This window comes from Typopeltis vanoorti, chromosome 11, assembly GCF_054136105.1.
Source record: "Typopeltis vanoorti isolate ZY-2024b chromosome 11, IOZ_Tvanoo_1.0, whole genome shotgun sequence".
NCBI classification, from domain to species: Eukaryota; Metazoa; Arthropoda; class Arachnida; order Uropygi; family Thelyphonidae; genus Typopeltis; species Typopeltis vanoorti.
The window spans coordinates 46,019,720-46,047,386 of NC_143559.1; the positions used below are offsets into that span (position 1 = coordinate 46,019,720).

The 27,667-nt window shown below is 33.5% G+C and overlaps 1 protein-coding gene across 1 annotated transcript in view; it reads left to right on the forward strand.

Moving 5' to 3' along the window:
- LOC150101505 (cytochrome P450 2J4-like) overlaps positions 1–27,667 on the forward strand; it is a 47,659-nt gene that overhangs the window by 12,008 nt on the left and 7,984 nt on the right. The window contains exons 2-5 of the mRNA XM_090400689.1: positions 20,538–20,665; positions 21,468–21,574; positions 22,916–23,211; positions 24,730–24,845. Of these exons, the coding sequence (XP_090256815.1) occupies positions 20,538–20,665; positions 21,468–21,574; positions 22,916–23,211; positions 24,730–24,845 (647 nt within the window). The remainder of the gene's footprint in view (positions 1–20,537; positions 20,666–21,467; positions 21,575–22,915; positions 23,212–24,729; positions 24,846–27,667) is intronic.

Genomic DNA, 27,667 nt, shown 5'->3' on the forward strand with positions numbered 1-27,667 from the left:
GTTAATAAAATATAACCATCAGCTGAAGTGGGAAATTGGTTCACTAGGTTTGGACAAACTAAGAGATTGGATGATAGAATCAACATGCAAATATCATATATTACTTGCCAAAGGAAGAGAAAAATCAAAAACATTAACGAAGTTAATAGGGAGGCCTGTTCTTGATTTAAATGAAATTGGATGCCCAAAACGTGAAAACATAATGTGTACTTTTAAATGCTTTTGGAAACATAACGAAAGATTCTGTGCTTTTAATAATTCTCTGAAGTATACGTATTGGATTCGAAAATATAAATATGCAACCCTTAATTTTACTACTACAGAAATAAATTCCCAACAAACAACCACCAAATGAAAATTAACTTTCAGATGAGAATCACATTGTCAAAACCATACGATGGTAATTCCACAACCATGGAAGAACCTTTGATGTATTTTTCAATTTATTTATTTTCTGTATTGTTAGATTCAGTAAATACAATTTGTAAATAATATTTCGTTCAATAAAATGTGTAAATTAAATGAATAAATTGGGTGTCGTAGATGTGTTATACAAATTTAAGAAAGAAGATAACATTTTTTTTTTTTTTTTTTTTTTTTCCTTGTGAAATTTCATGCCACAAAGTAACCAGAGAATTTTTTTTTTTTGATTCATTGAATTAAAAGTCTTATTTGTTCGTTATCTAGAAACAAGGTTAATGAATGTAAACTAACAGTGTGGGAAAATAATTCATAAATAAAGTCTACTTACAGAAATAGGTTAAGAGCACAAGGAATCAAAGGTAAAATTAATAGTTATATTGGTAATTTCCCAGCGGAAACGAAAAGTTCGAAACAAAACACACGCTTTCTCACCTACGTACAACAAAAGGCGACCGGATAAGGCTTAATGAGAAATATACAGTGTTGGAAAATAAATTCTCATATACTTTATATATTTGTTAATTCTGCTCAGTTATTCTGTTAGAATATGACCTGTAAAAGTAAAATACAGAAAATAACTAATCAATTTGAAAAAAAAAATAAATAAATAAAAATTTCACTTGTCTGAATTCCATACTCTAACAGCAATCGGAATTCGAAACCGGAAATAACACTTACCCTAAACAAAACAGCGCATAGAGCTTCCTACCGAGGATGGACACCCGTGGGAAAGATTAATACAGAGAACCAAATGGATACTAAAGTAAATTAAGTAGTCCACTAGCTTTTCTGGTTATTTACAGAAATATCTATCAACTCCTGTGTTTTGTGGTGTGAATATATGTTAGCCACAGTAAGCTATAATGAAAAAGTGAAATGTTCTTTTCAGATTTGTGTTTGTGTTCTGTGAATACATGTTAGTCAACAATTGGAATATTCAGAAAACCTACTGTAAAAGACTTAATGAGAAATATTCAGTGCTGGAAAATAAATTCCCAATTTACGGAAGTGACTCATGTCATCCCCTTTGAAGAAAAGCGCTCGCTGGGGGATTTTGCAATGACGAAACTTCACCATCTACGCTCCGTAATCTAAAGGACGAAGTAACTAGTTCAGGTTACAGTATTTACAGAAATTTCATTCTTTGTGGTTTTTGTGTTTGTGTTGTGTTGTGGATATAAAATTGAACTATTTTGGAATAATCGAATTTTGAAGAGTCATCTGGAAAGCTGTAAGTACTTTTTTAACTTAAACATAACTGATCGCATGTTGTTTGGTAAGCGTAATTCTAATACTGAATAGTTTTTTTTTTTCCATAAGAATAATCATAGGTTATATATTAGAGTATCAACATGGACACATTAGCGATTTTTTATGTCTAATGTGTGTGTGTGTGTGTGTGTGTGTGTTTAAGGACAGGTACTTTAAGTATATAATTAATTATTCAGAAAAGATCGAAACACGAGAGCCATCACGACTTTCTTTAAGAATTCCCACACTTTAATAGGAAAGAAATACCCAAAATGTATTGGAAAATTAGTACAGCCATCTAGAGAAGAAAAAAAAACTATGTTTGTCACGATTTCTTATACACTAATATATTTCCCTTTCCATTCAAAACAATAACGTCACTTATTTACAACTAACAAATGACGTCACTTATCTACATCTCATAACAAACATTCGCGTCACGATTCCTTATCTTACTTTTAGACAAATCAAAATATCCGGATGAATTATGAATAAAATATGAACTTGATTAGAATATGTATATAGAAGAAAATACAGATGAGGTATGGAAAAAAAAAAAAGTATGTGTGTTGAGTGACATCAGTATATAATTAATTATTCAGAAAAGCTCGAAAGGCTGCCGCCATCACGACTTACTCTAAGAATTCCCACCCTTTAACAGGAAACAAATACCCCAAATGTATTGGAAAATTAGTACAAACATCTATATAAAATAAAATAATAAAAAAAAAAACCGTATGTTTGAGTGACACTAGTATATAATTAATTATTCAGAAAAATCTAATCACACCCGCCATCACGACATACTCTAAGAATTCCCATAGACGACAATGACAGATGTGTGCCACCCTGGGAAAATTCAAAGATATCTTATCTCAAAACATAGCCCACAATTCCATACCCAAACCAAAATACCGCACAAAGACATAACGTCACGATTCTTATCTCTAAATATCACCCATCACACCATGTGATATTTCTGACAGAAGGGGCCCAGCGAAATTCCAAACTCAATAACAACAAACATTCGCGTCACGATTCCTTATCTTATCTTGATCTGGTCAGAAGTGTCCCACCAATCACGACACGATTTCTTATCCACTAATATCATCCTTTCTATTCAAAACAACAACGTCACTTATTTACAAATAACAAATGACGACATTTATTTACAAATAACAAATGACGTCACTTATCTACATCTGAAAACAACACACACCCACAACACGAATCCTTATCTCTACCATCACCCATAATGCCATACGCGAACCAAAACACAAGAACTGAAGCCAGTGACCACATATGCTCCCAGGGAAATTTCTGACTCAGGAAGCCACGCACACCGGAAGCATTTGGTTTAAAATGTCCCACCAATCACAACACGAATCCTTATCTCTATCATCACCCATAATTCCATAGGCGAACCAAAAAAATCACCCATAATCCCATACGCGAACCAAAACACAAGAACTGAAGCCATTCACACACTTGCCCACATGGAAATTCCAAACATTCCAAACTCATGACGTCACTCACAATGACGTCAGGAAGCCACGCCCACCGGAAGCATTTGGTCAGAAACTCCAAACTGAAGCCATTGACACATATACCCTCAGGGAAAAGCCACGCCCACCGGAAGCATTTGGTCAGAAGAGCCTCCCATACTACTGTCGTTACTGTGTTATAAAACGTGAGCAAATTACTGAGGCATGATCTACCCTTCACAAAACCATGTTGTCCCCCATACAGTATCCCATTTTCATCTATCCAATCCTGTATTCTTCTCTTGACTAGTTTCTATAAGACCTTGACAATGATTCCTGATATGCTAATCGGTCGGTAATTTACAACAGCAGTCTTGGAACCTCCTTTATGTCGTGGAACTATTTTCTCCTCTTTCCACCCCCTAGGGACTAACACAGACCCGAGACTCAGATTAAACAGAATGGTCAAGGGCACTGACAATTCTTTAGCTGCTTCACGTATGACACGAGCTGGTATACCATCCAATCCCACAGATGTATTGACATTGAGGTTATGCAATAGACTACTCACCTCCACTTCATTCACCACAATTCCCATATAAACTTTTGGTTCATTCATTTCTGCAATGTCACCACCTGGACGATATACTTTTGCAAAGTGCTCGCTCAGTATTTCAACTATATGAACTGATTTAGTTACCTCCCTACCATCAGCATTCTTTAAAATCATTCTGCCATATACATTTTTTTCTTCTACTTGCAACATATCGAAAAAACTATTTAGGATTCTCTTTAGCCTGCATGGCCAATGTTCTTTCGTAATCCTTTTTTGCTTTTCTTAACACACCTGTTATCCTTCTGGCCTGGGCTTTATACTGTTCACATGTCTGCCGGTCACCTTTCTACTTAAATTCCCCCATAGTTGTTTCTTTTTTTGCAGCCCAAGCATAGTGGTGTTATTCATCCATTTAACTCCTACTTGATTTATTATTCGGACTCTAGGTATACAGTCAGCCATTGCTTCATGCACTTTTTAATTGCCTCGAACCGCCCTTGAAGTTTTATGTGCCATGTCACTATACAAATCAATCTCCTAAGCATGTCATACTTACCAACCCAATAATTCCACATGTACCCTGCCTTAATTGTAAATTCCACACCTTTAGCCACCTCCCAAGTCAAGACCCTATGATCGCTCTCACCAATTGGTGGCAACATGGTCATTCGTTACAGCCAAATTCTCAGATGCAATTACTAGGTCAAGCATTCTCTGACCCCTAGTATTTTCAATTACATGCTGTCGCAGATAGTTATCCCTTAATAACCGCATAAAATCCAATTCCTTCCTCCCATGTGTCCTCTCCTCCTTCCAATCAATGTTACCATAGTTGAAATCCCCCATAATAATTACCCTCCTTCCACTCATTTCTTATATTTGCTTATGCATACTATCTGCAATATTATTAACAAATTGTATTTACTGAATCTAACATACAGAAATTAAATAAGGTGAAAAAGACAGTATTTTGTTTTCTTATTCTTCTTATTTAACATTTTCGCTGATGTTCATAGTGTATGATTTGCCACTGGTGCTTACGTGTAATTCATGTTTTTTCTCCATGTGACATATCAAAACAAGTTGAACTATGGTTTTTACATAGTTCAACTATGTAAAACTCATTTCTGTTAGTCCCAATTGACTGTTGTACTCTCAGCCAAACATTTATTTCGCAGTAGGGATATATATATATATATATATATATATATATATATATATATATATATTAACACAATTATTATATTAGATATTCTTTCCAATAAAAATAAGTATTTATTCTTATTCCAATACAAATATTTATTATCACAACAAACTAGAAATTCTTCACCTTTCAAAGTTTTGAAATTTATGCACATATTGTTTTCATCATTTGGTATCATTTAAATAAAGAAAGGGTCTGGCTATTAAGTTCGTTAATGTCTTTTGATTTTTCTCTTCCAATAACGAGTATTTTTTGATATATGCATTGATTCACTTGTTATCTGCATCAATCTTTTTAACAGTGTTAGTAACGTGTTGGTTTAAAATATATAATAGCTCTATAAAATAACCAAATTCTAACAGTATTGTAACTTTTCAGGTGAAATCTTCTCCACAAAAATTCTGGCTATTAATTTAATACCCGAATATTCCTTATGCTTCCAAGAGTTGCCAGTTTCATGACATATTTGAGGGCTTGCATGAACAAATAAGACTTTTAATTCACAGACTCAAAAAAAAGTCTGGTTAGTTTCTGGCATGAAATTTTACAAGGAGAAAAAAAATTTTATTGTCATACTTAAATTTGTATAACACATCAACAACACTCAATTCATTCATTTAAATTTAAACATTTTATTTGAATGAAATATTATTTATAAATTGTATTTACTGAATCTAACATGCAGAAAATAAAGTGAAAAATACAATCTATTTTTCCCTTAATCTTCTTATTGCGAAATTTGCACTGTTGTACAAAGGTTCTTTCGATGTTTGTGGAATTTCCATCATGTGGATTTTGACAATGTGACTGTCATCTGAAAGTTAATTTTCATTTGTTGATCATTGGGAATATCCGGGAGAAAACTCCCGGATATTAAACGCAACATACAGACATTCCAAATTAGGCACCACAAAATTCTTAGAAGAACTAAACAGATGGCTTTCAGTCACGGAAGTAGGCACCTCAGAATACTTGATGATAATAATAGGAGAAATTAATATAAACATTAGGAACATAAATAACAACACGGAACAATACCTAGACCTATTATCGACATATAACATAACCCCAACCATACAGTCGTATACACGAGAAGAGATAGTCGGAAACAAAACAACTTCATCCTGCATTGATCATATAAATATAAGGACCCCTCCAAACAGACACACAGCAGCCGTCATAGCATGCAAACTGCTAGACCGTTATTTCACAGCATTACAGTTACACACTGAACCAGAACTCATAAAAATCACTGAGACTACAAAACAGTAATATAGCATTCTAAACGAAACAATAGTAAACGATGAAATCGGAAAAACAGATTGGATTCAGATAGCATCTTTAGAACCTACAGAAGCTGTATATAATAATCTTAAACTTGCATTTAACAAAATATATAACAAAGCATTAAAAAACTCCATGGATAACAGACATACAAAGAAAAGATTCCCTATGGAAACAACTTAAGAAGTCGCTGAACAATATCGCTTTAAAAGCTGAATACAAAAGCAAACAGAATCTCCTAACAACACAGATTAGAACGGCAAAACGAAACTATTACAGCAACAAATTAACAACAGCTCAGAATGACATAAAGGAAACCCGGCATCTGATTAATGAAATGCTGGACAATATACACAGAACCACTGCCTCAGAAACAATAAAACACAGCTTTGCCTGCGAACCCAAATCCCTCAAACAGTTGCCAAACAACTTTAATCAGCACTTCGTGAACTCTGTCCAAAAAGCTACAAGAAACAACCTTTCCTCACACAAACGAACATTCTCCACGAGGTCCATGAGCAACCTAGTTGATGTGGTTCCCCACAGTAACAAAAGAACTATCACTGGCAATTCAACAAATTAACACTAACAAAGGACAGGGGATAGATGGAATCAGACCAAAAGACATCAAGAAACAATCAACCAACCTACTTCCAGTTATACAAAAACTGTTAAATAAAATCTTCGAAATGGGACACATACCTGAAACACTGAAGACTGCATTAATCACACCCATACACAAACAGGGGAAAAGAAACATAAGTAATTACAGACCCATCGCCACGCTATCTGTAATCAACCAAATCCTGGAGCGCATCGTGCATCAGAAACTCTCCACATATGTTGAAAATTTTCAAATCATACCCAAAACACAGTATGGCTTTCAAAAAAATAAAGGAACAGCAACACTCCTGGAAGATTTCACAGATCTAATGAATGCTGCATTGGATAAAAACAGAATAACATTAGTGGTATTGACCTAACAAAAGCATTTGACAAACTAACACACAAAACGTTGTTAACGAAACTAACCCATATCGGAATTGGAGGTCGTCTACTCCAATGGTTTAAAGCATACACGAAAAGCAGAAAGCACATCACACGTATAGGATCAGCATACATGTAACCTATGGTGTACCGCAAGGAGTGTCCTATCTCCCATACTATTTAACATATACACACATGACATTAGCCAACTCTCCATAAAAATAAAATCTTCCAGTACGCAGACGACACAGCCATTCACAACAATGCAAATATCGCTTACACAAATATGCAACACGACATCAATAAAATCACTAACTGATTAACCGAAAACGGCATATATATATATATATATATATATATATATATAAATAAAACCCGGGAAAAACAAAGCTAATTGTATTCAACCCCCCCCCCCCCAAACCATGCCCATAGAAACTAAATAGCACACTATCCAACATTCATCCTCCTATACACAAAGTGCAGCACCTAAAATCGCAACCATCACACAGGTGAAAACAACACGCTATCTCGAACTTCACTTCGATACTGATCAAAGATGGAATAGCCATACAAACTATCTACATACCAAGCTTAGGATAACAGCAAGCAAACTATACAGATTAAAAGACATTGCCCCAATCCGCATAAAAATACTAATCTATAAAGCATTATGTGAAAACATTTTAAGATATGCAATCACATCATACACATTCTGCATAGACTACAGACTTAACTGGCTACAATGGTTGAAAGATAAAATGGTAAAACTGATATTCTGGGAACAACTCACTCTTATGAAGGAACCATGGACAAAACCCAACATATTTAAGGTGAAACACTTATGCCACTAAACAGTCATGTTAAAACATTACTACAGCCCAACATACAGAGTAACCAGAACAACATATCAAATACCAAGACTACAGTCAACAAACTACATAACATATAAGTAAAACAATCATACGGCAAAGCCACCTGAAACTTCTATGTACCTGACATGATAAACTGCCTTTTGACAACAGAAACCTAGGAACATACAGAGAGCTGAAACAGGCGTTATATATATATTATAGCGAAAAAGAAAATTAGAGCAATTCCTGTTTCTCTCTCCCCCTCACACATGCACACACACACACAAACCTATGACAAAGCCCCTCTCAAAAACCATCACTACAAGAACACAAAGAAACAAACATACCATGTCTAAATCCAACCCTATTTGCACACAAAAAGTTAAACTGTAATAGCAGTCGAAGTCTTCCAAGCACGTACCAACAAACAGTAAAATCAACACCTAGCTTTTGACAAGTATAGGAACATAACCATGAAACCACCACCATATATATATATATATCTATTGCATCTATGTATGCAATTTATCTGAGACATAAAATAAATAAATTATTATTATTATTATGATGTATATTCTATATTCCAAAATTCTGTATAATATTTATTGTAAATATTAGAAGAACATGTGTTGTAAATACATAAGAGTCAAAAAAGTATTTTTTAAATTTTTAATTGAAATCCAATGTAGAAAATTTTACACTTTGTGTTGAATTCTGTAAAATTATAAGTTGCAATGTCACTCAAGATGTTTATTGTATGTGTAAATATTTTAGCAAATCAATAAAAATATTATATATATATATATATTTCAGCTGTATTATGATAGAGCTGAAATAATAATAAAAGATAAAATATATTATGATTATCACATAAAATATATCATAATATATATTTTATGTTAACTTTCTGTTAAAAATTCTAAACAATTAGAACATTTCACAAAGAAATATTCAAAGAATTCTGTGGTCTCACCCATTAACTTTACATTACCAAACACAAAACACCACAGCACAAAACAGTGGATGCACGATTACTTTAAGTCCAAAGCCACTCCACTCTGTTTTTTCTTATAGTACTGTTTTACACTTATTATATGCCCTACCCTGACCGTTCCTTTAAAAATGAACCTTTTGCACAGATGACTCAACAACATGTTTTTGTACTGTTGGTGTGTTTTTTTTTTTTTATCTTACTTTGTGTGGGAATAGGTAAAGTTTGTATATGTGTTATCTGAGTACAAACATTTTTTCTATACCAAACTTTAAGAGTTTAAGTCAGGTTTTTGGATTAATTATTGTGATTTTTTTAAAATAATTAAACAGAATTGCATCAAGGTATAAAGTTGTTGATTTAAATATGAAGTTTTGGTCAGAATAACTGAGTAAAAAATTCACTGGAAAAACACAACAACAAAAGCACACATCTTTGTTCATTTAAGTTTACAAATGCATATTTAATTTTGCTGAAATACTATTCACAATATATTAACTGAGAAAAATTCGAAACATGTAATTACCTAAAAATATTTCACAATATTTAGTTTACACTGTTAACATTTTCCAAAGAGTTCAATGAATAAAACTTTTGTTACTCACTGTTTCTTTGTTACATTACTTCAAAATAGCTGGTCATGCAAAACAGTTTTTAAAGCAGATACCATGGTAAGCACACCTCCATATATTTGATATTTTGTCATTCTGGAAATGACACCATGCCTCCCTAAACATTCTGTGAAATCTTTTGTCACCAAATATACACAAACAGTTTACGTAAAATGTTCGTAAATGTCCCAAAATAGAATCTTTATCGAAGTGGATAAAATCTTGAAAGTCTAATTTTACCATTGATGAATTTAACTGATTAGCAAAAATATTCGACATGATACGAATAGGTGGTAATTCAGTTTCCAAAAATAGTAAATTATTATCAATGCCATACATTTTGTAATTAAAATAAAAAGCCAAATGGCTAGTTTTCTGGCAATTTAATAGATATTAAATGGATAAGAATCCTATATTGTTATATAGCCAGTAAGTGAAACTCAAGATCGAGAACTACGATCTACGAGTTTCAAAAAATTGCCTTCACCGAAAAACTATCGGCGAAGGCAATTCGAAGCAAAGGTGGAGCAAGTTCCCTCACTATTCTTGATATTCTCTCATAATGTAAAACACAGCTCCTGGGAGATGTAATACTGTGATTACATTATGAGGAGAGGTCACTACCCAGACCAGTTTCAACCTTTTTTGAGGTCTCATCAGTGAGTAGGTAGACATGGAAAATATCAAAGCTTAGTGAAAAGAACTTGCATACTTTCACTATATGAATGCCATAAAGGTGTGCTTATAGTTTTTCATTATTGAAACTCATAGATCGTGGTTCTCGATCTTGAGTTTCACCTACTGGCTATATAACAATATAGGATTCTTATCCATTTAATATCTATTAAATTGCCAGAAAACTAGCCATTTGGCTTTTTATTTTAATTACAAAATACAAGCACACCTTTATGGCATTCGTATAGTGAAGGTATGCAAGTTCTTTTCACTAAGCTTTGATATTTTCCAGGTCTACCTACTCACTGATGAGACCTCAAAAAAGGTTGAAACCTGTCTGGGTAGTGACCTCTCCTCATAATGTAATGAAAGTATTACATCTCCTAGGAGCTGTGTTTTACATTATGAGAGAATATCAAGAATAGTGAGGGAACTTGCTCCACCTTTGCTTCGAATTGCCTTCGCCGATAGTTCTTTGGCATTGAAACTCATAGATCGTAGTTCTCGATCTTGAGTTTCACTTACTGGCTATATAACAACATAGGATTCTTATTCATTTCAAATCTCTCAGAATCTGAAAATCTCTCAAATCTGAAAATCTCTCAGCTTCTTCACAAATAATAGAAAAAACGTTACTTTCATCAGTTCCTGTATCATCAAGTATTAGTTCCCCTCTTGGCATTTCAGAATATAACACTAACCAAAGGCCATTTCGTAGTCAACACTTCTTTGCAAGTAGCAGAGGATATCAGACCACTTCCTACATAACTTTTCCCAAGTAGTCCTAGACAAATTCATCGCAATATATGTGTCTTCTAAAATAATAATCGGTTTCCATTCTTTTAGAGCTAAGTGAAAAGTTTTGTCTCAAGCTATTTTCCTCAAGAAAGAAAATTTCAATGACTTTTGTGGCTCACCCATTATTTTACTTTACTTTCCTGGATACCAATCACCACAAGACAATACGATAGCTGCACTGGATAAACGAATTTTCCGTAATTGCAAAGACATTTGACTCGTTTGTTTTTCCTTATAGTACTGTTTATTTCACCCTTAACCCTGACCGTTTCTTTGAGAAAAAAATTTGAGACATCATAGCGCAAAACTTATCTCTGTGGCTCGAAGAGTATTCTATATTATTTGTCCTTATTATGTTAAGTATTTTTTCCTCAAAAAGTGATTTTGATGTTAGACCATATGACTATTTCTCTCAACCATATGTCCAAAATTGTTGGGATGGGAAAAAGAAATAGCATTTGGTGGTGGAAGTGAAAAGATCATCAAAAGGGTGACTTCCCTGCAATGCTCCACCACCCCATTGCCTAACCCTATCATCCCCCTATTCTCCCCTTCTCCTCCAGTAGATGTCTGCTTAGTCTAATGGAGATGTGAGCGCATATCATTTGCCGATATCTTTTAGTGATGTCACCTCAAACTAATACCTTTGGAGGAAAAAAATAGCATTAGGTGGTGGAAGTGAAAGGGTAGTCAAGAGAGTGAGAAGGGTCTTTCCTGCAATGCTCCCCTCACCCCCCCCCTCTTCCTCTCCTGAAGATGTCTGCTGAGGCTAGTGGAGATGAGAGAGCTCATCATTTGCAGATATCTTTTAGTGATGTCACCTCCAACTGATACTGATAACTTTGGAGGAAAAAAATAAAAAAACTTTTTTTTCTATTTTTTTCCTCCAAAGTTATCAGTATCAGTTGGAGGTGACATCACTAAAAGATAGCTGCAAATGATGAGCTTGCTCATGTCACTAGCCTGAGATATCTTATGGAGGAGAGGGGGGTGAGGGGAGCATTGCAGGGAAGAACCCTGTCACCTTCTTGACTACCCTTTCACTTCCACCACCTAATGAAATTTTTTTCCTCCAAAGTTATTAGTTTGAGGTGACATCACTAAAAGATATCTGCAAATTATGCACTCGCTCATCTCCACTAGGCTGAGCAGACATTTTCTGGAGGAGAGGGGGAGAATAGCGGGATGATGGGGTTAGGGGATGGGTTGAGGGAGCATTGAAGGGAAGACCTCTGTCACTCTTGATGATCTTTCACTTCCATCACCTAATGCTATTTTTTCCCAACCCAACAATTTCGGATATATGATTGAGAGAAATAGTCATATGGTCTAACATCAAAACACTTTTTGAGGATAAAATACTTAACATAATAAGGACAAGTAGTATAGAATACCCTTCGAGCCACAGAAATAAGTTTTGTCCTATGATGTCTCAAAGTAAGATAATTTCACAACCACATCATATCCAACAGCATGTAGAAACATGTCTGTGAAACATCTGTGCAAAAGTTTAATTTTGGAAGGAATGGTCAGGGTTAAGGTTCAGGTAAACAGTACTATAAGGAAAATCAAACGAGTCAAGTATCTTTGCAGTTGTGGCAAATTCATTTATCCAGTGCAGCTATCGTATTGTGTTGTACTGTTTTGTGTCCAGTAAAGTAAAACAATTGGTGAGCCACAAAAGTCATTGAAATTTTCTTTCTTCAAGAAAAGAGCATAAGACGAAACTCTTCACTTAGCTCTAAAAGGATGGAAACCGATTATTATCAATGTACGACATTGATAATCATTTACTATTTTTGGAAACTGAATTACCACCTATTTGTATCATGAGGAAAATTATCACGAATCATTTAAATTCATCAATGGTAAAATTAGGCTTTCAAGATTTTATCCAATTCGATAAAGATTCTTTATTTTGGTACATTTACAAACATTTCACGTAAACTGTTTGTGTATATTTGCTGACAAAAGAATACACAGAATGTTTAGGGAGGCATGGTGTCATTTCCAGACTGACACAATATCAAATATATGCAGGAGTGTTTTCCATAGTATCTGAGTTAAAAACTCTTTTGCATGACCAGCTATTTTGATGTAATTTTACCAAGAAACAGTGAGTAACAAAAATTTTATTTATTGAACTCTTTGAAAAATGTTAACAGTGTAAACTAAATATTGCGAAATATTTTTAGGTAATTACATGTTTCGAATTTTTCTCAGTGAATATACTTGTAAATAGTATTTCAGCAAAATAAAATATGCATTTGTAAATTTAAATGAACAAAGATGTGTGCTTTTGTTGTTGTGTTTTTCCACAGTGAATTTTTTACTCAGTTATCCTGATTAGAACTTCATATTTAAATCCACAACTTTATACCCTAATGCAATTCCGTTTAATTATTTTTAAAAAATCATGATAATTAGCCCAACAATGTGACTTAAATTCTTAAAGTTTGGTATCAAAAATATTTGTAAATATACAAATTTTACTTTTTCCGACACAAAGTAAGATAAAAACACATCAACAGTATATCCAACAGTATGCGAAAACATGTGGTTGAGTCACCTGTGAAAAGGTTATTTTTGAAGAAATAGCCAGGGTAGGGCATATAGTAAATGTGAACAGTACTAAAAAAAAACCATAGAGTCGAGTGACTTTGGACTTAGGTAATCGTTCATCCACTTCAGCTTCTGTTTTGTGTTGTGGTGTTTTGTGTTTGGTAATATAAAATGGGTGAGACCACAAAATTCTTTGAAAGTTGCTGTGCGAAAAGTTCTAATTGTTTAGAATTTTGTAACAGAAAGTTAACATAAAATATAAGATCAGAGCTAATAATAAGTGAAATAATAATAATAAATAACTATTTATTTGTGGTGTCATATGAAGTAATATAAGAAGAAGAATGAAGGAAAAGGTTTTTAAAAAATCGACAGTGGGTGAAAAATACGAATTTTCAGTTATCATTGTTATAACTGATTGTCAATTTGTTTTGAATAAGATTTCAAATTTATTTCCTAAAGAAATTTGTATTTCTGATGGAATTATTGTGAGATATGCATTGACAATATCACCTTTTAGTTGGAAAGAATTACCTGAAAGAGTTAAAAAAACAAAATTCTTGGTTAGTTAAATATAACCATCAGCTGAAGTGGAAAAAAAGGTTCACTAGCTTTGGACAAAGTAAGAAATTGGATGATTGAATCAACATGCAAATATCAAATATTACTCGCCAAAGGAAGAGAAAAATCAAAACCATTAACGAGGTTAATATGGATTCCTGTTCTTGATTTAAATCAAATTGGATGCCCAAAATGTGAAAACATAATGTGTACATTTAAATGCCTTTGGAAACATAACGAAAGATTCTGTGCTTTTAATAATTCTCAGACGTATATGTATTGGTTTCAAAAAAATAAATATGAAATGCTTAATTTTACTACAGCAATAAATTCCCAATGATCACCAAATGAAAATTAACTTTCAGATGAAAGTCACATTGTCAAAACTCACATGATGGCAATTCCACAGGCATGGGAAAACTTTTGAATAACAATGCAAATTTAACAGTACGATCATTAAGGAGCAAAAAAAATTAGATTGTATTTTTCACTTTATTTATTTTCTGTATGTTATTATTTATTTACAAATTGTATTTACTGAATCAATTTCATTCAAATAAAATGTGTAAATTTAAATGAACGAATTGGGTGTCGTTGATGTGTTATACATATTTAAGTAAGACCATAGCATTTTTTTTCTCCTTGTAAAATTTCATGCCAGAAACTAACCAGAGCCTTTTTTTTGAGTCTGTGAATTAAAAATCTAATTTGTTCATGCAAGCCATCAAATATGTCATGAAACTGTCAACTCTTGCAAGCAAAAGGAATAGTTAGGTATTAAATTAATAGCCAGAATTTTAGAGAAGATTTCACCTGAAAAGTCACATTACTGTTAGAATTTGGTTATTATTTTATAGAGCCATTAGATATTTTAAACCAATACGTTACTAAAACTGTTAAAAAGATTGCTGTAGAAAAAAGGTATCGTCGCATGCAGATAATTGAATCAACATGCATATGTCAAAAAATACTCGCCACTGGAAGAGAAAAATCAAAACATTAACGAACTTAATAGCCAGACCCGTTGAAAACTTTGAAAGGGTGAAGAATTTCTAGTTTATTGTGATCATAAATATTTGTATTGGAATAGGAATAAATATTTATTTATTCTTATAGGGATATACAGGGTGTTCGGGATAAATTTGACAGTTTCGTAAGGAAAAAGAAAATCTTCTTTGTATCTATTAAATTTAATGAATTGACAAAAAAACATTACAGGCAGAGTTAATTACAATACTATCAACAAGATTTACTCAAAATAACCACCATTAGCATCGATCACAGCTTCAATTCTGCTTCGGAACCTCGAACAAGCTGATGCTACAGTCTCCCTGGGAAGGGCCGCAAAAACTGTTTTAATTTTATCCATTAACTGGGCTTTTGTATTACTGGAAGTGCGATTGGTGTCTTTTTCAACTGCGCCCCATACAAAATAATCCATGGGGTTAAGGTCTGGGGAGTTTGGAGGCCAAACATTTGGACTGGTGAAGTCGTAGAAATTTTCAGACAACCATTTTTGACTTTTCCCAGAGGTGTGGCAAGGGGCCGAATCCTGCTGCCATACATACGGCCTACCATTGCCTACCCTTGTTATCCAGGGCTTGACTACAGTTAGCAACTCCACGAACAAAGCCCGAATTCCAATGCCAGGGTTCTTCAACACCTGTTCCTGCAGATTTGCGAGGAATTCTGCTGTACGAACGCAATCAGATCGTCTGCTAGGGATCTTTCTTCTTGCTACATCCTCGTAGTCACCATTGCAAGTCTCTAGTTCATGCCTGATTGTTTTTACTGTATTCAGGGAGCATTGGGCAGCAGTCGTAATATCCTTATTTTGATGGCGGGCACGAATCATCATGATACAAGTTATTCTCTTCCATGATTCAGGTGGGTTCCAGCTATCCATCCTTTCTGACATCTTGTATATGAATGAAGAAGGGTCCACACTTTTAAATGAAGAGAAGTGTGTGTTAATACATGTAACTTACGGAAAAATATAATTAATTATAAATATGTCAAATTTATCCCGAACACCCTGTATATCACTGTAGGGATATATATATATATATCCCTACAGTGAAATAAATCTCAGGCTGAGAGGACATCAGTCAATTGTGACTAACAGAAATAATTTTTACATAGTTGAACTATGTAAAAACCATAGTTCAGCTTGTTTTGAATGTCACATGGAGAAAAAACCCATGAATTACACGTAAGCAACAGTGGCAAATGATACACTATGAAAATCAGCGCAAATGTTAAATCAAGAGAATAAGAAAACAAAATACTGTCTTTTTCACTTTAATTTCTGTATGTTAGATTCAGTAAATACCATTTGTTAAGAATATTACAGTCAAATGAAAGGTAACATAGAAATTAAAAAAGTATATATAATACAGAGCTAATATTCATTTGAAATAAATTCCAGTTTATTAGCTACACAAAATTTAATCAAACGAACAAGCCATCTACTTGAAAACAATAACTGTATAAAATCCTTAATCAGGAATGAATAATTTTAGGATATGTGTCATAAGAATTTCACACTATAAAAACAATCGTACTTCCCCAAACTGATAATACCTAGCCAAACATCAAAGAGAGAATATGAGTCAGGAAAAAGATGACATTTCGAATGTATTATCAAACCTTCAAGTAAGATCAGGAGAATTCCAATCCCTTCCACACAGAAAAGTTCAAGTATACACAATAATTACTGATTGCTGGTGGATATATCAATCAGCAAAAGACGTGCACGGAATATATGTTAGCCCCAGTAATGAAAACCTATAATGAAAAAGTCAGCTGCATTTTCAGACTGTGTTCTGTGCTGTGAATATATGTTAAAAATCAACAATTTGGAATATTCAGAAAATGTAGATTGTACCAAAATGTTCCCATTGTCGAAAGAAATGTAAGTTAATTTTTTTTTAACTTAAACATAACAATTGGTAATTGTAATTTCAATAATCACAATGCATGCTTTGGTAAGTGTAATTCTAATACTGAATGGTTTTTTCATAAGAATAATCATAGGGTACATATTAGAGTATCAACATGAATACATTAGCGACTTTTAATGTCTAATGTGTGTGTGTGTTTGAGGGACACCAGCATATAATTAAATTATCAAGAAAAGCCTAATCACTACTGCCATCATGACTCGACTCTAAGAATTCCCACCCTTTAACAGGAAGGAAATACCCTAAAATGTATGTGAAAATTAGTCCAGCCATCTATAGAAGTAAAAAAAAAAACTATGTTTGAGTGACATTAGCATATAATTACATTATTCAGCAAACCCTAAACATGGCCGCCATTACAACTGTACTCTACTCTAAGAATTCTCACGCTTTAACAGGAAGGAAACAGCCAAAAATGTATTGGAAAATTAGTACACCCAAGTATAGAAAACCAAACATTAAACATGATGATAATGATGAATGTGTGTCACCCTGGGAAACTTCTAAGATATGCTATCTCAAAAACATCGGCCACAATTCAATTTCCAAACCAAAACACCATGTAATAGCACAGAGAGACATATATTCTCCAGAAATTTCCAAACATAACATCACGATTTGTATCTCTAAATAGTACCCACAAGGCTATAAGCGAACCACACACACACACACACCATGTGATGTCCCTGATAGAGGAGTGCCCAGCAAAATTCCCAAATCTATAATAACAAACATCCACGTCAAGATTCCTTATCTTATCTTGATCTTGTCAGAAGTGTCCCACCAATCACGACACAATTCCTTATCTACTAATATATCTTTCTTTCCATTCAAAACAATAATGTCGCCTATTTACGTCTAACAAATGACATCACTTATTTACAACTAACAAATGACGTCACTTATCTACATCTCATAACAACACACACCCACGTCACGATTCCTTATCTTATCTTGATCTTGTCAGAAGTGCACCACCACCAATGAATAAACACGAATCCTTATCTCTAACATCACCCATAATTCCATACGCGAACCAAATCGCAAGAACTGATGTAACTGACACATATGCCCCCAGAGAAATTCTTAACATTGCAAACTCATGACGGCACACACAATGACGTAATCTTCTTATCAACCAATCACGTCATGATTCCTTATCTTGATCTTGTTCAAAGTGACCCATATACTACTCGTGTCTAAATTATTTCGTGGCAAAAAAATTTGATTATTCTTCCAGAGAAGACTTTAGCTTACCAATGCGATGCCAAAGGATGTTCCATACATGCTTGATGGAATTTAAATTTAGTGATTGGGTTGGCCTGAGTGTCGGATATCTTAAGTTTCTCCCCACTCCACCATTTGAGGTCCATGGGAAGTGACATTGTCATGCATGAGAAGAAAATCTGGGCCAACTCACATCTACAAATTCATACAGTGTTTGGATCTATTCAGGAGATCTCAGCAGTTATGGTATTCCAATTAAAAAGGTGCATAGGAATGTTATCGTTGATAATTATTCTACTCCACATGAGAAAAATAAGATTCTCTGATGTTGGAGTGACAGTACAACATTTCTTTTTCTCTCAGATCAAACTACGTCTAGAATCCATAATTTCTTCTCCTCTCTAAAAACAGGACTCGTTAGAGATCAGTAATCTAACGCTTTTGCCAGGGATTTAAGGCGCATGGCTATGCCCTCAGTTTCGGAAAGTTTTGTAGTTAAAGGAATAAAAACCATTGGCTTCTTTCGAGATGAGCCTGCTTAATACATTTCAGTTGGAAGCACCTTCATCTAGCAGTAGCAACCTCAATGGGCAAAGTTACAGAAGTTATAGACAGTTACAGAAGACAACGGTCATTGTCTTCTGTAACTTCGTCCATAGTACAGAGAAGATAATGTCTTAATTTGATCATTTGAGTTAAGTTAGTATAATACTTTCGTTTGTGACTGCGCGACTTCTAGTCGTTCACCATCCCACAGTCTCAAACAGTCATCTAAGTGACGACAAGTTACTGTTCTTAAAGGTACTAGAGATCTACGGGTTAATCACTTGAGGATAACTTCGTAGATAATCAACAAATCAATCGAAATATGTGGTAGAGTCATATAGTTTCGCAACACTTAGTTTATAGTTTGGGTTTTTAATTTCATGTATTATCCAGCATCTATAAATTATATAATTAATATCTATATGCAGAACTGAATATGACCTGCTATTCCTCAACTATTCTCTCGCTTTTAACATAACAGTTCCTCTAATTTCACAATGTTAATTTAATGAAATTAGAGAAACACGCAATCAGTACAAACATACGACTTCAAAGAGGAAAATAAAAGTAATTTCTATACATATTTAAAATTCTTTTTAGAAAGATCAAAGTTCGACTTCCGCAGAACTGTTATAAGGAAGTTTTCAACTGAAATCATTTTAATGAACTTGCAAAACTGGAGGGGTAATTTCCATCAAAAACTCAGTTTTCATCTTCGATCTTCGCATAACCACAAAACCTGCTTGAACACATGCAATTTGCAGACATGGGTTTTCACTTTGTCCTAAATTCATAATTTCTTCCCCTTGTGTATGAAAAGTATGCCGCTTAAGGAATCTCAATGTTTATTTTATTTTAATTTCATCTTCAATTATTCCGATTGTACTGGTTCTAAAAAATCAATCCAGGGAACTGTTAGGTAGTTCCGTGGATTGATTTCCATTTCACATTGCTACAATGCAAATGTTTAAATCTGAACAATTCCATCATAGTTATTGGTTCGTGCTACTTACTGTTCTTCAATTCTACAAAGAAACATTAGAAACGAATCTATGGAATTTGGAGGGAACGATAGTTTGCATTGCTATAAACAAGGCGAAGACTGTTCCGTTTCGTAGGGTGAACATCAAACTCAATTACGAAAAGTTTCTCAATGACCCTTAAAGAAACTGCCCCTGAGATGAAGGAACAAAGGAAATCTCACTACATCTTAACACAGTCTGTGAAATAATTTCAGATCATACGCTAATACAAATATTAAGACTAATTAAATATGATATTAATATTTGCACGAAAATGGTAAGAAACTTCGGTAAATGAAAGATTATCAATTATCCCTAAATATGTTCTTATTTTGTTTGTTATTATTATATTCCTTACATTATACCTCTTTTTGTCCTTGTCCTAAATAAATTGTGTGAATGCTGATTTACACAAAGCAATGAAACATCTATAATAAAAGATTACAGTATCAGAAACGAATAAAAATATCAAGGAAATGCTAAACATATGTTTTCACATGCAGAGTTGTGGTAATTTATTGCCTGTTTCTTTTGTTATAAGCCTTTATGTTGGAAACCGGTATGTTGTTGTTCTGGAAGACTTTGCAAGCATAAAAGAGGTTTTGAGCAAACGCCAATTTTTGGGAAGACCTGAACCTTCTCCATTTCACATGATTCCAGGTACAAAAAGTAAGTAGACACCTGCTACTAACATTTTGATTAAAAGGTGGGATTAAATGCATTTTAGGAAATATGTAGTTGTATAATGTATAAAATACAAAGGTCACATGTTTAAAATACTTGACAGTATGTTTGAAGTTGTTTTGCAATAAAATATATAAATAAATAAAAACAAAATAAGTAAATAAAGTACCACATGAATAGGCCACAAGTAAATTCTAGGGCATTAATTGTTATTAGAACTTTGCAATGTGTTAAAATTTCTTAAAAACTTTCTTAAAAGCATAGGTGGTTTAGAAACTACCTTTTAAAATAGAAAACAGATCACACTTATGTGTATATATAAACCACCATTCAGCATTCACTCCCCAACATAAAAACATATAGAACAGTAAATCCACTACCATTCAACAGTTTATACATCTCTATTATATCATTCCTCTTTCTCGTGTTAACCAGAGTCTGTAATCTGCATACTTGCAATCTTCCCTCATAATCAAAATCCCATAATCCAGATATAAGCTTTATAACTCTTCTTGGCACCCTTTTCACAGCTTCTTTTCCCTCTTGGATATGATTCCAAAAATCACATTTCAAAATGCTTATTTAAGAATGACAGCACAACTATAATTATGCTACTGAAATGAAATTTAGAAACTGATTTAATTTATAAATTTGTGCAATGTTCTTCTATTGCTAAAATTTTGACACTTGATTTGACACTGAATGAATCTACCATATCTGGACTGCAGTATATTGTTTCTATGATCTTCAAATAAATTCAATATTTTATACTTATTTCTGTGCTTAGGTATCATTTCTATAAATGGACAAGAATGGAAACGCCAACGAAGCTTTGCTCTTCATATACTAAGAGACTTAGGCTTCGGTAAATGCAACATGGAAAATAATATAAAGGTAACGTATAAACGTGCGTTGAGTTTAGTGTTTATTAGGATATTATAAATAAAAATGAATTCATCATTGGCATTTAATTAACCCAGAACTTTAAAACAACATGCAGATATATTGGATCTTGTTTTGTAAATAAAGACTCGCAAGTCATGGGTTATTTGAATTGCATTGCATTTTGTCTCTACGACGGAGGGACCTAAAATTAAATTGTCCAATATTGGTCTTGATTTTAAGCTTACAAGATATTAGAATACAGATTTGGATAAAGAAATCATTTCTCTTTCGTTAAGAGGAATTCGAATCGCGTATGCCCCATTTCAACAATCACTGGGATTTCTTCAATTGAACTCTGTTATAAGAGTTATAAATTGGTTTCCTCTGATGCAGGAAAAATCGATCATTGGAAGAAAAAGAACATTGTTGATAAATTAGCTTTCAAAATCGCTGAGTAGTTTCTTTCTAGACTACCTGAAGAAGAACCAAATGAATAAGCATTAAGAAATCGGTGAGGACAATTAAATCTTCACCTTTATTTCCGCTGAACTAGATTTAGAGATACCATGGAGCAACGTAGACGTTCTGAAATAATTTAACAGATTTAAATATTTTAGTTAATTCGATAATTTTATTTCTAATAACTCTTTTTTATTCTAATTCCATAAACAGTTTCCGTTAACCAGATTAAGCTATTTAAAAATAGTTAAAACTAGTTCAGAAGATGAAATATCATTCCAGAATAAAACGAAAAAACAAATTAAACCATAATGGGGATATTCTAAAACATAAATTTAATGTAGCTCTTGATGGAAGACAAGAAGGGAAAAATAAAGATATTATTGATACACATACGGACCACTGGATTAGCAACATTTACGTAGAGATATGCCAATTCTTTTCAATGCCCTGCGCATAGTTCAATGAAAGTAGGAAACAGCCTTCATTAAATGCTTCGGTCAGTTGCTGCACCCACGAAGTTCTGTTTCTCCGTACAACCCTTCTCAGATGACGGCGATCTCGTTCCAGACAGGCTGTCTTAGGACCACAATTATGCCTTTCGGACAAGCAACGTGTTTTACTTTTTTCTGATTAAACTCCCAGACACCACCTTTTGAGAAACCAGTCAGACCTGCTGTTTTCAAAATCGTGTCTCCAGCCAGAATGGCTGGTGTGTGTGTGCGCGCAGTATACAAATAATCATTCGCACAATAATAAAATACTATGGAGATATATTTTGTAATGTACAGTATATGAATATTTCACGTTAAATAAATACAGATAAGTGATTTCTATCTTTTTTATAGTTCTTGGAAAAGAGCTAACGTATCTTATTATTCTGACTTTCAGGAAGAAATATGGGATTTCGTAAAAGAACTTCAAATGCTCAATGGACAACCGCAAGATTTAAGAAATAGCATTCTTTCTAGTGTATCAAATAATATCGTATCGATGGTGTTTGGAGAGAGATTTGAACACGGCGATCCTAACAGAACAACCCTAAATGATATGTTGAATAGGTTCATAGATATCGTTCCCTGTTTCGACATACCTACATTTTTTCCATATTTAAGGCCTCTCATGATTTCTCTGATGAGGAATTCAAAGCTCATGAAAATACACACCGAATTGGAGAAAATTGTCAGGTGAGGGAAGAGTAAATGAAGTTTTGGATATTTTAATATACGCATTAAAATTTACAATATGACAATACAGAATAGTGTTAGATAACCTTTCGTGGGTAGGAACTACACATGAAAAAAAAAATATATATTCAAACAACAACATTCAGATCTCTGGCGACTGGCCTTATCACTATGCTAATCCTAATGAGAATATAGCTTGTAGACTTTCTTGTTAGACGAACTATGAGAAGAGTAAGTTATGGCAAAGCAGTTTTTTTTTCTTTTTTGATTTTTTTGTGTTGTCGATTAATAGATTAAATGTCACTTAACTGCCTAATAAACCAGCCCTCTGAACTCCGTCAAGAAAGTTAATATATGAGCTTAAAATTAGAAATAATATTAATATTGAGATTATCTAGAGACGGGCTTTTGAAATATAGAAAATCAAAAAGAGAATTTCTGAAATTGGTAATAATACTATTGACATACATGATATCCAGTCTTTACTGACTCTCCTCCCCATTCCATCTCCGCCACCCCCGTATTATCGGAAATTATCTGAAAGATAATTTCCAATAATACGTTGTCTGGTTATTTAATGTCATTTTAAGAAAATCTATTCAATCAGACAAGAAAAATTTGAAAAAAAAAAAAGAAACCAATAATTGATCGACATAAAAATAATGCTTATGTTCATAGATGACGAACACAAAATCTGGAATGCGTTGTTTAATACATAATAATACATAATATTAATACATAATACCTGCATCATTCATGTTAAAGCACTGCGAGATATCTTCATGTTTACCCTGACGATATGAATCGGAAACTAAAATAATCATGTTAATTAGTAGAAACGAGTTCTGGCTTTTCCATACACATTCCTGATACGCGGAACGTATGTGGATCACACAGTAAAAAAAATAATTAGTTGCTATAAATAGAAATCGAGCTAAATAGTCTCAAAGTTACTGTTTCTATCTAAATATAAGTATAATGTAATGTTAAGTAAACTATCATTCGAATTTAGAAATACGATTTCTAATCCCTAAAATGGGTTTAAGTAGTCTAGTGCAAAAGAAAGAAGTGCTTTGAACAACGGTGTACATACCTAAACACGCTAGATGAGTTTAGGTTTTCTAGTTTTTATGTATTTGTGTGTGGGTGTACGTCCGCGAGCTCACAAGAATATGAATGTCCTCTTCAGATGCATCTTGAGGCACTGTACAGAAATGGAGTTTACAGATATTCAGCATTGAAATGAAAAAATATCATGGAATCTATTTTAAAGCCATATCTTGAACTAGACAAATGTCTTTTCCTGTCATCAAATGGAAAAGGTCCATAATCGAAGCTTTTATACTGGTTAAAGCGATATATATAAGTGTCAGGGTTGCAACATTATTATTAATATCAACTGATTAAAATGTGTTTCTCTTTGTAAAATATCTGTAAAACGTTTGCATTTGTTTCTTTATATATTGTTGTGCGAAGAGAATTTTTATTGTTGAAAAGCAGATTATAACTTTTTTGTAGAAATCAAATAGAAGTTCATCGAAAGAATTTAGATGAGAATGATGTTCGTGATTATATCGACGGTTATCTTGTTGAAATAAAGAAAAGAAAAAATGAACTGGATAATTCCTTCACAGGTCAGTTATCGTTCAGCATTTCTTTATAAAAATATAAAATGTTTTATTCTCTTATAGTTTTTCTTTCCTTTTTTATTCCTTTTTGTAACTATCTGACTCGAAGCATTATTATTTAGGATTTAGTGGATTTTTCTAAACATATAAAACTACTTTGATTTATTTTGTATAGTATAAAGCAATGTTTCTCACCCTGGTATAAAGAGTTCCTCAACTGTTCCATCGTCGCGGTAGTTCGTGACGATGAGACAGTTGGTCCGCAGGCAAATTTAAATTAATTAAATAAATATATATATTTTTATTATGCAAACAAATTAAAATTGAATAAGTAACTAAAAATTATTGAAATCAAATGGAGACTTAAAAAATCAACAAATAGCGTCAGAATGTTTAAAGGCTGAAGCAATAAAAATATATTGTTGTTCACTTCACTTCCTCTTTTATTATTCATCATTCTGTCACTACAATAATTTGTAGCGGAAAAATGATGATAATAAGAGGAGTGAAGTGAACAACAATATGGTTTTATTGATTCGCCTTCCCTTGCTGTTTTTTCAGATTTGAAGTGAACACGTGGTTTCCACATTTCAATCAATTGCTTATTGTTTATTGATTTTTATTGCTGAAGATTTTCCTCCTTCAACCAAGGCTCAGTATACACTCAAAAGTGCTAAATGATATTCTGACAAAGTATGTCGTGAGTTCACCCCAATATTTATATGTTTATATATTTTTCGGAAACGTTTTTTAATAATGGAAAAGTGGCTTAGAACTAGGACTTTGAAAACAAGAGCAAATAAAACAGGTGATGCTGACCCTAATTGTGTTATAACGGCGAGTAAATCTGATACTATTAAAGTAGAAGAAACAAACATTTGAAAGAAAAAATATAGTAGGAAATATAAAAGTTCATATTTGGAATTCCGGTTTACTTGGTGTGGAGATGAAAGTGAACAGAAACCTCAATCTGTTTTGTGTTATAAAGTGTTTTCGAACGAGTGCATGAAACCTGCGAAACTCCGACATTTAGAAACTAAACATTGTGATGTGAAAAATAAGCAAATTGGAAAAAAAAAAGCCAATTTCAGCGATGCTTAGCGACATTAAATCATAGAAAAGATGTAGTTTCGGCCATGGGTTCGATTAATAGCAAAGCACTGGAAGCATCCTATCTCTTAAGTTTGCACATAGCTAAAACAAGGAATCTCATTCTATCGGGGAAAATTTACTACTTCCAGCTATAAAGGATGTGGTAAAAACTATGTTTGGCAAAAAGTTACTAAAAGATGTTGATTTAGCTACTCTTTCAATGACACTGTAGGTAACAGAAGTAATGTTATGGCAGGTGACGTAGAATCTCAGTTAATCGAAAGAGTTAAGAAGAGCCCTTATTATGTGTTACAAGTAGACGAGACTACTGATGTTACATATAATGCGGAGTTAATATGCTACGTAAGATAGCATATTAACTCCGGTATATTAACTATATTAATCTGTTTTGTAGAAATTTGTCATCCCTAACAACTGGAGAAGAAATATTCCACATTCTCAATAATTATATAATACAAAAAAGCGATCCAGTGGGAAAAATGCATGAGCTTCTGTCCGGATGGACCTCGCGCCCTTACAGGCAGGCATACTTGGAGGTTATTTCTATGTTCAAAGAAGTGGCTCCGGATATGAATCGGGTATATTATTTCATACATAGGGAAAGGTTGTCCTCCAAAGGAATGCCACCAGAATTTAAAATTCTGCTATACAACGCTGTAAAGCTAGTTAATTTTATTGAGGCTCGACCGCTAAATAACATTTTATTTTAAGTATTCTGCGATGAAATTGGCAGTGAATATATAAAACGTTTACTTCATTCTGAAATTCGCTGGATTTCCAGGGGCAAAGTACTAACAAGTTTATTTCAATTAAGGCACGAAGTGTTATTGTTTGTAAATGAACGTAATTCTGATTTTCCATCACTCTTTGTTGACGAAGCATGGTTATCAACACTATTCTATCTTTCAAACATTTTTTTTCGAAACTAAATGAACTAGACCTCTCCCTTCAGGGAAATTCTTTAACTATTCTTGTTGCCTACGACAAAATAAAGGTTCGAGAAAAAAACAAACAAACTGGTGTTGTGCATTAATTAGGTAAAAGACAGATAATTTGGACTTTTCCAACATTAGAATCCTTTTTTAGTGGAAAATTATATTTTTGTTGATTTGGAGTTTCTGGGAAGGGTTTATGACCACCTCAAAACCCTTAAACTGCATTTTGAAACAAATTTTCCGAATAACTCTTTTCAGAAATGGAAATGTTAATTGAGTTTCCATGTGACAGTAGGCTTCAAATGCAATTCCGTGATCTTGGTTTGGTTCGATTCTAGATCTTGCATTCAGTGAGCTGTGAATTTCCCGAATTATCTGAAAAAGCACTGAAAATCTTCATGCAGTTTTTTACAACTTATCTTTGTGAGAAAACATTTTCATCGCTTCTTCAAATAAAAACAAAATACAGAAATCGTATTAGTGTGTGTGCCGATCTTCTACTTGAAGTTGACTAATAGCTGGCCTGGTGGCCGAGTAGTTAGCATACCCGCTCCCCAGCAAAAAGGCTGTGGGTTTGAATCCTGCCATGGGCATGGATGTTTTTGATTGTCTGTGAAAATACTAGTGGTGGTCGTAGACAGCAAATCGTGTTGGTGTAGAAGATGCGGTTGGCAGATGACGGGTGGATGAAATTGAGTGGTGGAGGCAGAGAGTTGTGGAGTTGGTGCCCTCCCTCGATGTGTCTTTGGAATACGCATCATTCACTTATTTCATCATATA